At 33.9% G+C, this 17,265-nt stretch overlaps 1 protein-coding gene across 1 annotated transcript; it reads right to left on the bottom strand.

Annotated features, from left to right (window-relative positions):
- Positions 1–1,532: 1,532 nt before the first annotated feature.
- Positions 1,533–16,925, bottom strand: LOC125833166 (uncharacterized). Its single transcript, XM_049512310.1, has 9 exons — positions 16,657–16,925; positions 16,318–16,348; positions 16,094–16,242; positions 15,429–15,646; positions 15,282–15,353; positions 14,956–15,123; positions 4,511–4,606; positions 3,728–3,850; positions 1,533–2,005 (listed from the first exon to the last, which is right to left on the bottom strand). The coding sequence occupies exons 5-9, from the start codon at positions 15,327–15,329 to the stop codon at positions 1,925–1,927; spliced, it is 516 nt and encodes a 171-aa protein (XP_049368267.1). The 5' UTR covers positions 15,330–15,353; positions 15,429–15,646; positions 16,094–16,242; positions 16,318–16,348; positions 16,657–16,925; the 3' UTR covers positions 1,533–1,924.
- Between the last annotated feature and the right edge of the window lie 340 nt (positions 16,926–17,265).

Below are 17,265 nucleotides of genomic sequence, written 5' to 3'. Positions count from 1 at the left end.
AGGGAAACTTTCACAGATAGCCACTAAAATAATTTTAATTTATGCTCCACATCTATAGCTAGTTTGCTAATTACGATTCATAGCTACATGTTAGAGGGAGAAGAGAGGCGAGCGAGATTGGGAGAGGGAGAAGAGAGGCGAGCGCGAGAGGGTAGAGAGTGGAGAGAGGTGAGTTGTATATGTATATCTATGAAACTGGTATACATATGTATTTGTATATTTGGCGAGCAAGATTGGGAGATGGAGGAGAGAGGCGAGTGAAAGAGTGCAAAGAGTGGAGAGAGGCGATTGCATTTGTATATCTGTCATATGATTGTGTGTGTGTGTATATATACGAGAGAGACGATAGAGGCGCACATTACAACTAAAATTAAATTGTGAGCCGTAATTAATTCAAACTATAGCTATTTTAACTAATTAACTAGTACTCCATTTGTTTGCTTATCCGCGTAATTTTCCCAATTATTAACCCTAAAACCCCATTTAATATTTTGCCGCTCCTTATATGACTTGATGCATATTTGTGAGTTGAATTTCTTATTGATCTACTAGCTAGCTAGTTTGAATCAGAATGTTCGAGTCTTCACTTCTCGTTTATAAAAATGTATATTATATTTTAGTCTTGTGAATATATTAAGTTGTTGTACATGTGAATATATGTTAAACAAATGTTTATACACCCTCAAAATTTAAATTTTCATGTATTCCTTATTGTGATTCACAACTACAAAATTACTAGCTCAAGTAGAGTTAGAAAAATTATTTTATTCGATAGAAGATATATCAATATTGGTGAGTAAAAGTGAAAAAAAAAGCATGAAATAATTGAGCAAATACACCACTCATTAACCATCTGATAATTACCAACACGATACCAAACCAGCTGATATCTTATTAATAGGCTAGCAGAGTAATACATTTAAGAATCGATATTCAATAAATCAAACCGTTAAGTATAATTATCTGTCTGGGTGAACCAGATAAACAACCCTACTTCTGTTTGCTCAACTGTTATTTTATTTTTAGTTTTGGTGCTTCTGTTTGCTCAGTTGTGCTCTATTTTTAGTTTTAATACTTCTCAAATCTCAAATTTCTTTCAACTAAGTACTTCAATAAAATTGTCACTATCAATTCTGGTACTCTTGAACATGTTGCAGCCAAAAAATTCATTCATACAAATTCAAATATCAAAGATCATAATTTTTTTTTAGCAATGGAGTCCTTTTTTTTGTAAGTTGCCAGAAAAAAATGCTTAGCATTAAGCATTTAATACAGCGAGAAAAGTCTTTATTTGTCTGATTTTAATTTGATAAACTGTTAATAAAGTAAAATAATAATAATTAAATTTTATGATCTTAAACTAGAAATATGTAAAATGTATCAAAATGTCATTTAATCTACCTGCTTTAATACATAATATCCTGGAATTGGGACATCATTGTAAGTTTTAAACATTGGTATCAAAATTAGAATCATAAAAATGCCAAAAATAAATTGAATCTGTAAATAGTAAGACAAACAAATTAAAGTGCAAGAAGTAAAAATCAAAGATCCCTAAAAATGAATCCAAAAAATGTACACGAAAATACAATTGTAATTCTTTGAAACTATCATCATATACACTTCATGCCTTTATGATCAATAAGCTAAACTACCTTCACTAAAATGTGTCTTCAGTTCTACATAACTTTCATTATTACCTAATCTTACCTCTAAAGAATAGAAGCATCAGAAAACAAAACCTTGCTGCTTGTGAATAATATTAACATCTTTTCCTGCCTTTTCATGTACAAGCTGACAGCATATGTATTGTTGCAGCAAACTGCACTACCAATAATCTTCTATTGCGATTTGCGACCCATTCCATGTATATGAATCTGAAAACCATACCAAGAGCTGCTAAACATAGATATGAACAGTGCATTCATACAACAGATTTTTCGCCTTCAAGTGGAGATTCCTCTTGTGTCATCCAACTCTCGGCCAAGCAAGGCCGGCCAAGTTTCTGCCAACAAAATCTTGTCAGTCACAAAACATCAACTCCAGGGCAACACATAAAATTTATGTTTAACTTGAAAAATGCAGGTTCTCTAATCAAAAATGACAAAGCTCTCAACTGGGTAACACTGAGGTGTCAAGAAAATACCCGGTACAGTACATACTATAGTTTTCTGTATCATCAATTTGCCAACTTCCCGCTACTTTTGTATTTTATATACAAAGATTAAATTAAACTTGGTATACTGAACTGTTCTACCAAACTGTTTGAAGTTAGAAACCTTCAGCACAAAGATTTCGGTCTATAACTATCGTTTCTTTGGTCAAAATATGAACTAATAAATGCATATGTGCACTGTTATAAATCTTATAAAATAAAACAAGGGTCATAACAACTTTCAGCTCTCTACCGCCACGAATTAATGGTAAGTTATTCGTACATTCTACACTCCCCAAACCCCACCTATGTCATAGCAACTATCAGCTCTCAAACTTCCAGTCAGAAAGCATTTAAATTATCCATACTTGTGACACTGCTCATCCTTGGTGCTTCAGATTAACACATATTTGACTAATTATATTTCTAATTTGCAGCTGGATTATAAAACTCAATTGTTAAGTACAAAAGTTTGACCTACAACAAAAAAATAATCTGCAACACACATGTTTATCGTTTAAAAGAAACGTGATTCCAAAACTACATTGTTCTGCTACTACATAAAATTAAGAGGGGGAAAAACCAATGACCAACGGGGAAAATAGTAGGAAGAGCCAAAAGAAGACCCCTTTACTTAGCCCCCTAATGATTTTACTGGCTGAACCAACCCAATTGTAGAAAACCGTATGTTTGCTACTGAACAGATGGAATGGCCCATGGCATTAGAAAGATTAATATAACACCATCCCACATAAATTTACAAGGGTTACATACACCTTGTTTTCTTTGTTTTTGGATTTAATTTTTTTTTTTGTCTTAGGCTCAGTAGGAGTGGACCGAGAATTTCAACCTTATCCTAGCTTCTTAAAGATTATTAACACCTGAAAACACGCTCAAACCCATTCCTCGTCTGGAAGGACTTACAAGAGGTATAGAGCAATCTTCTGAGAATCAACTACATTGTCTGATACAACTTCCTTCACTATCTAGATAATCCTAACTTATCACAAACTACACGAAAGTTGTCCCTTTTTTAAGGAGATTTACCCATCACAGATATGTACAGAGGAAGAGAGATCTATATACTTTCCCCAGTTATCTGATGCTTTCCAGAAGAACTATTCTTAATTGTGAAAGTTCTATTGCGGGAACGGGTGAGATGAAACTACATAAATCTTCAAAGGGGAACTGTAATCCCTCAATTCGTCCGTTTCGTCATCTCTGAAAGTATGGACAGAACAATCTTATCAACTGAGATGATACCAGCGATAAAATATACAAGAAACATAGTTACTCTAACCAAGATAGGAGGCTGTTGATGGGATTTATCACGTCATGGCCCTAACTCAAGGGAAAGTGGCTATTAATATAAACTGAAAACAGGGAAGAGTAATAAACAAAGAAATAAAGATCTGACAGCAGATATGGAAGCATAAAAAACAAGTTATTAAGTCAACAAAACTTGAGCATCTCAAAGATCAAACCTATTTGTTAAGTCACAAACAAAAGTTTGGCAGTGAGGTGATGAAATAACTCAGGAGAAGAGAATATATATGTCTAGATCTGCTTTACCATATTCAATGAATAATCACTTTGTCGCTCCAACTCACGCAACACCTCCACTGTCAACCCAAACCATTCGTCAATCCAGGCGAAGCAATTACGATGACTCTCTAGGAAAAGTGACCTTTCCCCCTAAGAAAAGAAACAAGAGGAAAAAGAGCAAAGTCATATTTAATTTGCAATTGGTTCATGATGATGGGGATCATTATAAAAAGGGAACTTCAACATCTTCATAAGAAACTGTGAAAACAAAAAAAGAAGTTATTCACATAATAGATTCAGTTAAACAATTACTTGTTCTCCTCTTTTACTCAATAGGGACAAACACTTGGACGATCTTTCACTAAACAACCATCGAATGCACTATAGATCATTCAAATCTGAAAACTAAGCATTGCTACTAGATTTCAACACATTATTTAACCTTCCTCTGAGGAAATTCCTCATGTACGACCAGCAATACAAAGCTCAGAACTTGAGAGATCAAAGACATCAGTTTTGAAGAGGAAAACAGCTTTGGCAGCATCAATATATATAATTAGAGAAACCACTTGCTATTTGCAGGCATAGATTTCAAAGAACATAGTCTTTCCTCCTTTTGAGGATGTAGCAAATAATTTAATGTCATGAAAAAACTTTACATGTCACTAACTCATTAGATCAGTCCATATTGGTGAAATGTGTCCCAAAAATTATGAACATTATAGTGTTAAAGTTCCTAAAAAGTATAATGCTCGGGAATCATTTCAAGCAGACAATATAAATTATTCAATGCAGTATCCAGATTTATACCGCCATCAAAGCCTGTTCCAATCTGCTCCCAAACCCCCAGTATGGAGCATCTACAGTCACCAGTTTGTATGCTGTCATAACGGGACTACAGTGGTCCTGCCAATATCAAGAAACACTAGAGTTAATAGTTCACCTCAAAGAGTAGAAATCGTATTTGGGTATGGTGATATCCTTTTTTTTGCAACTGAAGGACAAAGGTAGGTCCATATTAATCCACGACAACATATGAAAGGCATAAAAAGCTTATTACAGATTAGACAGTAGGCAGAGTTCTCAGAATACAGATTATACAGTAGCAGCAGCTTCATGATAAGGCACTTGATCTTGTCAAGACTGAAGGGCCTCAAAGGGAAGACAATTAGCAGACAAGTTTAACAATGTGTTAATAAAATATTTGCTCCTATTGGTAGAGTATATTTGATGCAATTATGGAGAAGAAACTAATTCCAGGAGTAATCTCAAGGAATATGAACAGCCTCAGGGGTAAATTCTGAGAACTTAGCTAAAGAGAAAGAAGACAGAGAGAAGAGAACAGTCTTTATTATCAATCAATGAATGAACTCCTATAATCTAATACTTATAACCTGGCTAGAGAATGTTAAAACCCCATGCTACAGTAATAACAGAATTTAACCACCTGACAGTGCTAATCGCTTCTAACTAACTCTTGGACATGCTTAACCAAATTTGCCACATCAGCTCCTTTTGCTAACTTGTATCAATATTATATTATTAAGCAAAAGATGACATTCATGCTAGTTTGCTCTATATTACCAAATTTTAATCCGAATGAATCAAATAGAGAAGAACCAAAATGAAGCATAACACTATTGGTTGCTCCGCCCTCCTAAAAAAGAGGAAGCGCAACTGCATATTTCTAACCCCAACTTTAATAGTTGAAGTTTTTACTCCAGTTATGTTCTACTTCTATTTATTTTTTTAAGACTCCAGCTCGTTGTGGGCATTGCTTATCTATGTAGTCCTACTTGCCTTTAGGGGTCACTTGGTTTGTGGAAACAAGGGAAAGCAATTCCACCAGTCGTCGGCTTTTGGTTAGTAAAGGTTAGGACTAGAGGGGACAATTTTGACCGAAATAAACCATTATTTAAATCAATTCACCAAAATAATACGTTTTATGAAATTTTTAAAAACTAGAACAAACATATTTGGCAGCAACGATTTAGGCATTATTTTATTCAAAAAAAATTAGCAGATTGAAGTATAACGGGGGGCTGAAGGCATTAACCAAAGATATGTGCATTATTGGTAGTAATGTTTTAAGCGTAACACGTAATCTAGGCCCACATCTAATATTTATCCCCACCTAAAGGAACAATGTAGTTTCCATTACCTTTACCTATCTAAAACCCTTGGGGGTCGTTTGGTGTGAGGGATAACACTAAATAGTCATGGAATTAAATTATAGTGTCCCTTAATTAGTTGTTTGGTTGGAAAGTCCGGAATAACTTATTCCGGGATTAATAATTAGTACCGGAATAAGTTATCCCTCCTCTTGGGTGGTATAAAAATCTCATCACAATTTGTCATGGGATAAACTTATTAAATGACAACATTAACCTTTAAATCATTTACTTTATATTACTCCTATCTCATTTCATATATATATATATTTATTTATTTCATTACAAGAAGCAATTTAATCTATAGAGCAGCTCATAACCTTCCCCTCCCCTCCCTCCCCAACCCAAAAATAAAAATAAAAAAACCCCTCTTAACAACATACACTACTTATTCTTTCTTCCAGCTAAATGGTGTTTACCAACAACCGTATTGGCTCAACAATGTACACAATGACTATCATTAAAATTAATGGAAAGTTTTTAAGGCTAATGAGTATTTCATTAGACAATGGCTGTCTTAATCTAAATTAAAGGCATAAAAAAACGTTCTAACAAAAAAACAATTCTTTCAGAATAGAAGGAACCAATCTTTTTTAGAGTGGATTATTACAACTTCTTGGCACATAGTTGAACACAAAGAAAATTCATGAGAACTCATACATAAAAATATTAAAGCTAAATAAGGTGAAACAACAATTAAAATTATACCAAAAAATATACACAAAAAGCTAAATAAGGTAGAGGGTATTAAACAACTTATTTTCAGGAAATATGCAATGGATATTATTTTTAGTACAACAAACCAAACAGTCAAATAAGAAATGATACCAGGATAACTAATCCCATCATATCTAATCTCGGCATAACTTATCTTATCATAACTTGTATTCAAACCAAACGAGCCCTTAGCTTATGCAATCTTCCAATTAGATGCACAACACTCCCAACTCATACAACTATGTTCCCAATTCTCGTCGGCGCCGAAACAAGATTCACGACGAAACAAGATTCACGATGTTATTGCCATAGGTCTTTCGAAAAGCTTGGAACAACGAGTATTTTTCCTGTTCTTAAAATACATTTTTTCTTTACAAAATAGTAGAACAAATGCTTGGATTAGGTTTCAATATTCCCACAAGGTTAAGGATTGTGGTTTTAATGGCTTCCTCAGAAGATAATTTCTTTTTTTCACTATTTGTACAAGGTTAAGGAGGTCCATGCTTTAAGTTATTATAGCTTTGGGTGGCGCAAATTTTTGCATCACTACAACATTTAAGGTCATTTTTTGTTCGAAGTTGTTATTTTCCTAATCTAGAGAAAAACATATCTTTGTTTCTGCGATCATATTGTGGTAAAGAAAAAGAAAAATTGAATTTCTAGTAACATACTCTACTGCCTCCCTGTGTTTGGTTTTGTTTGAGCTTGTATTGATATAAGTTCAACCCTAACTAAAATATAGATTGAGTTGTACGTTGATTATTGTTCACAAGCATACTTAGTCTTGCTAGAAAGAAAGGAAGAAACTTGAGGTGAGTTATAATATAATTTGTTCTTAGTAAACTTGAGGTGAGTTATAATATAATTTGTTCTTAGTAAAGTATTTTTCTTACAAAATCATGCCCATAAGGTGTTTGCTTAAATGTTTAATTGGAGTGAGTGAGCTCACATTACACTACGTTGATTGAGTTAAGCCTTATAAGTTAATATCAAAGACATGATTTATTTTCTTTAATACCATAATCCTTGCAGATTATGACTTGTTGATGCATGATTCCTATTATCATTCTCCAGTAGGCTAAGTTGTTGACTTGTATTAAAGTGTGTATAGCAGCCTGTAGTTTATATTAGGCATTGCAATCAAAGTATTGATTTGACGAGTCCTTTTCCCTTGAACACACTGAGTTACAAAGAAGAAGGAAAGAAAATTTCAAATAAAAAAGTGGAACCAACCGTTTATGTCAATTTTTCTATTGATATTGTAATTGCTCAAAAGAAAAGAGTGAACAAAAGATGAAAACAACTAACTACACAAAAGAAAACCATAAATGAAGGACTAGACATGCACCTATTGTCCACTACAAAGTTACAACAAGGTGAAGATACAAGTGTGGCATAAACACAAATCATTATCTGAATTAACATGTAAGCTATGATTTTCTAGTAAAATATACTCCACTGATAGATTTTATATTGGTTTTTCGCCTTTAATAATAATTCTTTTCTCTATTTGGACTTGGGATTAACTATATTTATTATTAATATATCCATATAGAACTATGAAATTGTCAAAATTGTAACATTTAGGCCCTCTTCTTCTTTGATGGCTATATTACTTTAGCTACACTCTTAAACTCTTTTGGTTATTGGCTTTAGCGATGAATAGTTGGTGTGGCATTAGTTTAAAATATTGTTTACCTTTGCGTACTCTCATTTGGCCCGTATATTATGCAACAAGAGTTTTTCTATTTAATAATTTTGTTTGTTCTTGGACCAACATCAAGTTAACGTTTAAATTTACTTTCATCTGCGTTTTTCATTTCATAAGCACTTTTATGGCTAGTTATAGTGCATACTAGTGGGATACCGATCCACTTGAACCATCTTTATTAACTGAACAACTCACTCATAGGTCAGGGAATGGAGGTATTAATATAATTCTAAATTCGAGGTGTGATGGAAAGTTTTGGAACTGTGCACTAAAATATTCAACCACGAGTCTTAAAAGTGATTAGATTATTTGAATTGTATGGTGTTTATAGATCTCATCAACCTATTGTTGATCACTTCATTGGTCGAGAAATGGTGTTGTGAGACTCATACGTTTCACTTTAGCACGAGTGAGGCAACGATCACCTTACAAGATGTAGTATGGTAATCCAGTACTTGGTAATGAGCCGACGAGGACCATGGATGATTGGCAAAACATATGTCAAAGATTCGATTTTTAGGATTTATTCCACATCCTCAAGACTTCAACCATAGTAGCCTCAAGGTTTCAGCACATGCTAGGGCAATCCTAGTTGCCTGACATGGCAACACAAGATATGGTAAATCAAAAAGCTAATGTTACATGTTTTGGATGACTATTGGTAGATACATCTAGTAGTTATTTAAAAATCCTATATCTTCTTATGCTTAAGGACGTTAATGCAATTGGGTCTCATAGTTGGGTAGTGCGATAGTTGGATTTCTACCACAACTCCAGTTATACTTAATAACTACATAAATTATTTATATTTCTTCTTGTTTATAATGACCTAATCATACATATATATATTATGTTTAGATTTGGGCATGAGAGAGGATTACTGTCCTCAGACCCCAAGTAATAGCACAATAAAACACCAAAAATATTTTGATTTACCTAGGGTCCACATGCTACTAGATGGTTTGTACATTTTAGTTTGACCGACACTACTAAGCATGCATTGGAAGTTTTTAGGGATGCACTTGATTCCATGACGGAGTATCAAGTATGATGCTATATCAATTTTGTTTTATTTTTCATGTATATTGTGGTGAGAATTATTTGTTTTTTTATGTAGTTTATTTGGGAACCATATTCTGATGACTTAATTGAGAGTTGTTCCGACTATTATCGCATTGAACAAGACATATGGTGTCTTAGAGCTCTAATTTTTTGTTAGCATGTTGTCGAGGTTCACTTGCCTGATCGAGTTATGAGGCAATTTGAGTTGAAATAGATGATACAAACTCCATTTCCATTTGATTCCCACACATTTTCACCATGATCGTCGAAGAAGACCAAATACAAATTGGGAGTTGGAGCATGCACATGGTTGCCTTTTGGAAACCTACTTCAAAATATTTGTGATGCACCAGCCAATTGTGAAACGCTTCGATATGATGACCCCTACCTTATTTGGTTCCAGACGCATTACTCATTTTCTTTTTGTTCAATTAAATAGTAATAATCGTATCTTTAAATAACATTTCAATCATAAAGTTTCATTTAAAGATATTATTATTATTTAATTGAACCAAAAGAAATATGAACCACTAGCCATTGTTTCATATGTTGTTGAATTTGGCGCATACTCTTGTTGTCCTTGAGGACATTGAGTAGGATTACCAGTAACAAAATGAGTAATATGTCTGAACCAAATAAGGTAAGGGTCATTGTATCAAAGCGGTTGACAGGTGCATCACAAATATTTTGAAGTCATTGGTTTCAAAAAGACAACCATTGTGCATGCTCCAACTCCAAATTTGTATTTGATCTTCCTCGACGACCATGGTGAACACGAGTAAAATCAAATGAAAATGGAGTTTGGTATCATCTATTTCAACCTAAATTGCCTCATAACTTGAGCAGACAAGTGGACCTTGACGACATCCCAACAAAAAATTGAAGCTCTAACACGCCATATGTCTCGTCCAATGCGACAATAGTGGATACAATTCTCAATTAAGTCGTCAAAATATGATTCCCAAATAAATTACATGAAAAGAAAAAGCAAATGAGTCTCAACTAAAATATACATAAAAATCAAAACAAAATTTATATAACACCGTACTTGATTCTCCGTCATGGAATCAAATGCATTCCTAAAAACTACCAACATATGTTTTAGTAGTGTCGGTCCAACTGGAATGTGCAAACCATCTAGTAACATGTGAAACCCTAGGTAAACGGCCAACATGAAATATATTTGTGTCCCTTTGTGCTATTACCATTTACCAGAGGTCGGAGGACAGTAACTCTCTCTCATGCCCAAATCTTTATATATATGTATGTAATATATATATATACAAATAATTAGGTAATTATATAAGCTAGAAGAAAAATTAATAAATAATTTATGTAGTTATTAAGTATCTTGGAGTTATGGTAGAACTTCAACTATCTCATTTTGGATACTCTATGAGGCCTTGCAAAAAAAAAAGTGATACAAACGCACTAAAGTCGCACTACCCCAACTGTAAGACTCAATTGCATTGATGTCCTCAAGCATAAAAAGATACATGAGTTTTGTATGATTATCCATCATCATACAAACAATCATCCAGGACATGTAACCTCTAGTTTTTGATTGACCATATCTTGTCTTGCCATGTCAGGCAAATAGGGTTGCCCTAGCATGTGCACATTAAATGTAGAGACCTTAAGGCTACTAAGGTTGTGCAAAAACTTAACCAACCGATCAATCAAATCGAAAAAGTGTTATTGATTTATTGCTATTAGGTTATTGGGTTAACGATTTTTTACTGATTTTGCAGAAAAAATTTATCAGGTTATCAGTTCAATTTGATTTTTTAATATTGGGTTATTGGGTAAACCGTTAACCCGTCAGAGCGTAGTAATTTACTACTTTACCTTACATAAATATTAAATATTAATCTCAATACCTTACTAGTTAGTACATTTGCCCTTTAGGCTTTAATTCACACTTCATAGTAATTATGATTTCACAACTTCACATTATACAAAATGTCAAAACTTAAAGTAAGAACCCTATTCATCTTAATTTCTCTTTGTGTTACACTTGTATTGTTCTTTTCATCTTATTTATGTTTCTATTTTATGAGCATTTGTAAAGTTACATTATTGTCTTGTCACGTCAGATTGTTGGAGAAGTCATATATTTGTTTTATAAACATTTTCTTATTGGTTAAACTAAAAACTAAACCGTTAAGGACCAAAACCGATACAACTGAAAATTGATAAAAAAAATAAAAATCTTATTCATTTGGTTATTGATTTAGCGTATTTGAAACCGAAGATCGATAAATCAAATCAATAATACATAAAACTGAACAAAACCGACCGATGCACACCCCTAGAGGCAACTATGGTTGAAGTTTTGAGAATGTGGAATCAAATCTAAGTCTTTTGACGAATGTTTTGTCAATCTCTTATAGTCGTCATCGGCTCATTACCAAGTATTGGATCACCATTCACAAGTGAGCTAAACAACACCTCCACATCCTGCAAGGTGATCGTTGCCTCAACCATCTCTAAAGTAAAATGTACGAGTCTCACAATGTCATCTCTCGACTAATAAAGTGATTAAGCTTTGATTAAAAATAGGTCAATGACATCTATAAAATATATAAACACCGTACAATTTGAATAATCTAATCACTTCTAAAACTCGTGGCTGGATGGGATATTTTTATATGAGGTCCCAAGACTTGTCATCACAAGTTCTCATATTTAAAATTATATTAACACATCCATCCCATATATCCTGTGTGACCTATGTGTGAGTTGTTTAGTTAATACAAACGGTTCAAGTGGACCAGGATCCAACTAGTGTGCATTATTACCAACCATAAAAGTACCTATGAAATGAAGAACATATGAAAGTAAACTTAAATATTAACCTGATATTAATCCGAGAAGATATCAAGAAAATTAAAACAAAATTATTAAATAGAAAAACTTTAATGACATAATATACATACCAAAGGATCAAGCACACAAAAGGCTTTCAAACATCCCAAAGATCAAGCACACAAAAGGCTTTCAAACATCCCAAGGATCAAGCACACAAATGCTTTCAAACATCCTCTTGAATCTTTTAAACTAGTGTTACCACACCACACCAACTATTCATCAAACACATATCAACTTTCTTGTAAATCCAAATTTTTTTTAAAAAAAAAAAGGAACAAAAGGAGGTAAAGACAGAGTTTAAGAGTGTAGTTAAAATAATATAGTCATAAAAAAATAAGGCCTAAATGTAGAGATAACAATTTTGACAATGCAGGATTTTATAAGGATTGAAATATAGCTAATCCTAAATCCAAATGGAGGGAAAAAAAAATTAAAGGCTGACAACCAATATATAATCAATCTAATGATGGAGTACGTTACTAGAAAATCATAGCTTACATGTTAATTCAGATAATGATGTGTGTATATGTCACACTTGTGTCTTCACCCTGCTATAACTATGTAGTGAGCAATAGTGCATGTCTAGTCCTTCATTTCTGGTTTGATGATATTGTGCTACTTTCCTATTCTACTGTCTTTTCTTGCTGTGTATTGTACTAATTTCTAGTCAATTAGAATTTGATTTCATTAATTCGTATTGAATTTTTGTTATTTTCTGAATGAGTACTACACATTTCTTTTTCATTGTTAAGAGGGTTTCAAATGAAATGCTAAAGTAGTACCCATGCCACTAACATGTGGAGATGACAATGAAGTTCGAAACAATATATTGAAATTTATCTTTAGTTGATCGATTGGCAAATTAGACGGACCTAAAGACCAAGTTCAAGCAGCAACGATACTTACCCCTGGTGCCACCATAACTGGCTTTAGAATCTCTAGAGTGAGAGAGTTTGTTCCTCTGGTACAACCACCACCCGTAGAAGGCCTGATACTTAATTTAGTCCCAAGAAATCTCAAAGTGGCAATGGCATTTTGAGCCAAAGCATAGTGCTTGACTGCTCTTTCTACCATTACGCCAACTGCTACTGCCAGAAGGTGACTATCTGCAACCAGCTCTTCACCATTAGCTGCAGTGTTTGTCAAAGTCATTCCTACTCCTCTAGCTTCTTTTACCACTTGCCCTTGTGAACTCGAGGAGGATTGATTCCGTCTAAACTCGAGCACTGATTCCCCTAGGTATGGATGGATATAGCTTAAATTGGATGGGATTTTTTAATCCTGGTCGTCAACGTGTCTCTCTGTTAGTTATAAGGGCAAATCAATGCCAAAATTAACGCAAGGGGTATATTTAGCCCAAAGTATAACAAGGGGTATATTTAAATTATTTCTGAAAGTACAAAGATATATTTAGCCCTTTTCCATTTAAAAGGTGGCTTATTTCGGTTAAAAATTCACCATATCCTCCGTCTAAACCCACATCCAGCTATTACAGGTCATCAGACTTATTGGATTGTCAACTTGTTGTAGTTCTAAATTTTGGTTTTTGGTACATGACTATTCCCACACGTTCATCCCAAAATTAAAATCCCCTTACTCAACAAGGAAAACACAACAAGCAAGTTACATAACCTCGTCCCCAATCCCCTCAGCTGCAAAACTCATTCATGTGCCACTTACAAACTAAAACAATGCTTGAGACACCAAGAGAAAGATGCCTGTCTAAGTTCATAACTTCATATACAACTTCCACAATCAGATTTGTAAAGCTTATAGTAATCGTTCCTTGTATCATTTCCCCACATTTCCTCCAATTGTCCCATACAACCCTTGCTCCTTTTTCTTTTACAAAAAAAGGTGGTTTCTGGTCCAACTTATTCGCAACTCGATTATCTTATCACATACCTGCATCCTCTTACCGATACAGGTACTAAATAACTTCGTCACCTAACACAAATAGATGTAAGGAGATCACCTTATTTTTCATATTCTTTCGGCCTCTGCTGGGATCCGAACCCCCTAGTTTCTTCTAGTCTGCATTCAAGCTTTACATTGACAGCTAGACTATACCTTCAGACACCACAACGACCTCTTATCTTACAATGACCAAAGTGAAAAATAGCTTCACAATCAAAATTTAATTTAGGTCTTGCGGGAGTTCTCTACTATAAATTCATTAACTAATAAATACTGTATATATGAAGTTCATATTTTGGTTACGACTGATGGAAACTAAATGATCTGCATTTATATTGACTTCAGGATTACAACTAGTTTCAGCTAATAGCCATTTCGAATTCAAGTTGCTTCTATTACACTTCTCCTCAACAAAACCTTAATTTCAAAGAAACTGAGGGTGATGGCCTCCTAAAGTTAGAAGCTTTTACCAAAGCACTTCCCATTTTCCTTTGTGGGACACCAAATCTAAATCAATTAAAGAAGTGAAGGCCTCCATAATCAGAGTTCTATATTTACTTTTTTCAATTGGAACCAGTTATGGTTCTTAAGGTGGTATTCCTATTTTCTGAACTATGTAACCTTGGACTCCATAAATACACCTGACTTGGAGGAGGAATAAATAGATTAACAAAAGTAAGAAAGCAAACAGAGTCTGTCAACTCCAAGGTGTCCAATCCCTTTTCCAAGTCAATAAAAGAACCTTCTAAAAGGAGCAGAGGGGGTTATTATGCACTTCTGCCAAATAAAAGAGGAGATATAAAAACCTGCCAGCCTTCCAAGAGTGGTCCACGACCGCATCTTGCTGATTGGAAATTAGATAAATCAACATTGTTTCTTCCAACTATGTAACTCCAATAATCAGTGGCAGCTGAAGCAATATCAATAACTTCCACCTGCCTAACTGCCAGTTGGTCCTCACTCAGGCCATGCACCTATCACATAATTATCTCAAGTCAATACCAAGATACACACAGGAAAGATGGCATTGGAAGTAGTGATATTATTCAAGCATGAAAGACTAGCAGGACTTCCATTTTTAAGGTTATTGGAACCCTTGTTGTGACTCAAGGATCAAGTACATTGAACTTACATTCTCAGAGTATCCATTGTCAGCTTTGTGGATGGTGTCAATGCTCATAAAGAACTTCGAAAAATATGGTGACTGCAAAAAGAAATCAATTGAAAATTTTAATACTGCACATATCAGTTAAGGATGGTATATGTCACTAGTAATTACCTTAACAACTGCATCAAATGGTGATACATGTTCGACAGAAACCAGTAAATAGGTTAGTATGAAGGCAGAAGGAAGACTTGGATACTAACCAAGAAAAGAACATTAATTGCAAGTAAGAACGTAAACCTGATCGACATTTAGGATATGCGTTCCAGGCTTCTTCTTGCATCACAAGGGCATCAGCTGGTGCAAATGTAGTCAACCAAGATGGCGCTTTGCTGCAATGATGAGGCGAATCAGGTCTCAAACTATAAGCTTTTTAAATACAAAAAAGACTGCTCAAAAGGCCCTCTTTACAAGTTAAGTCAACCAAACAAAACATTTGCCTAGTAGGTTAAAAACCTCTGGCAGATATATGATGCCTTAAGAATCTAAAGCTACTTTTTAACCTCATAAATTCAATATTTATGATTTACCCCCTGCCCCACCCACACACACAACAATAACCTTCTTATGCCAGAGCAACCATGCCCAAAGTACTTAACTTCTTTTGTGTAAAATCCATCAACTTTAATAATCACAAACTTAATAAGTTTGTGATTGATTTAAAATATCAATAAGATAATAACTGTCTATTAGTACCATCACTGCTTACTCAATCAATTCAAGACGGAATTTAGCTATAATCAAATAGAACTCATTAAATAAGTTTGAACTCAAGTTACCTCTGCAAGTGGTAAAATTTTGATGTGTACTGCCCCCCTACAAATTCATCATCACTAAATGGTCTGTTTTGTAAAACCTCCACTCCTTCATCACCTGTGGTGCTTTCCTGTTGCATTTTCATGACCATGTACATCTGAGCTACCTGATACTGCAATTCAAATACTAAATTAATTTACTAAAATAAGCATTCAGTTTACTCTAAAAGTTGTGCAGTTTAGTCTACCTCTTCCAATGACAAGGGCATCACAATTCGACTTCAGAGAATCCCCAAGTGACAAAGAAGTCATTTGGTCAAGGAAACACTAACAAAATGGAACATCCTACAAATTAAAGTTCAATATATCCTTTTAACTAGAACTTGACGTAACTGATAGTGTGAAAACAAGCTCCTCTACAAGAAAGCTCCTGCCTTTTTCTAATCGTTTTGACCATCAGAAAAATTCTGTAAGAACTAAAATTAATTTTTCAAAAAATCACTATTAATAGGCATGTGATCTAAGTAGGCAAAATTATAAACATGCAACAATAAAAGAATAGCTAGAATTCATGGTTAAAAGGATACAATTCCTTAATCTGAACCATTTCTACTATATTGACCGAAGCAAAAGTGAATGAAACGTTGCAATTTCAGTGACCCAATAAGTCAGGAAACAGGGGAAGAGAAGAAGTATGAATTTTATATCAACCCACAAATTCAGAGAGAGGATGGGTGATGGTGGTGTTGTGGCAGACGCGTAGAAGAACATTCAAGAAAAGGTGAAGTGCTGAGGAGACACGTTTGACTAGAAGATGAGAGGCGGTCCTTCTTAAACAACGTGTACTCTTCTGCAGAACTTTGATCTTCCCAATGACATTTTTTGTTTCTACTGTTATACACGATCCTCTGTCTCAAATTATTATCTGCTTTTTTATAGGTCCGGTACATTATGCGATATGAAATTATATGATATGAATATGAAATTTAAGTTTTGTTTGGATATCTCATTTAAATTTTTTATATTTTATGTATTTTCATAAATATAAAGATATCATAAGTTGAAAAATTATTAAAATTGTCTCAATTCTTTATACAATTTTACCAAATAAACACAAGTTTATAAAGTCTCATAGTAAACTGTCACAAAGATATTCTTAAAAAATATAATATTTATTGATCAAGTTTTGATTCAAT

Source organism: Solanum verrucosum, unplaced genomic scaffold (assembly GCF_900185275.1).
Source record: "Solanum verrucosum unplaced genomic scaffold, falcon-dt-bn FXZP01000288.1, whole genome shotgun sequence".
NCBI classification, from domain to species: domain Eukaryota; kingdom Viridiplantae; phylum Streptophyta; class Magnoliopsida; order Solanales; family Solanaceae; genus Solanum; species Solanum verrucosum.
Note: the sequence above shows the minus strand (reverse complement) of the source record. Positions and strands in the feature narration are given on the sequence as shown.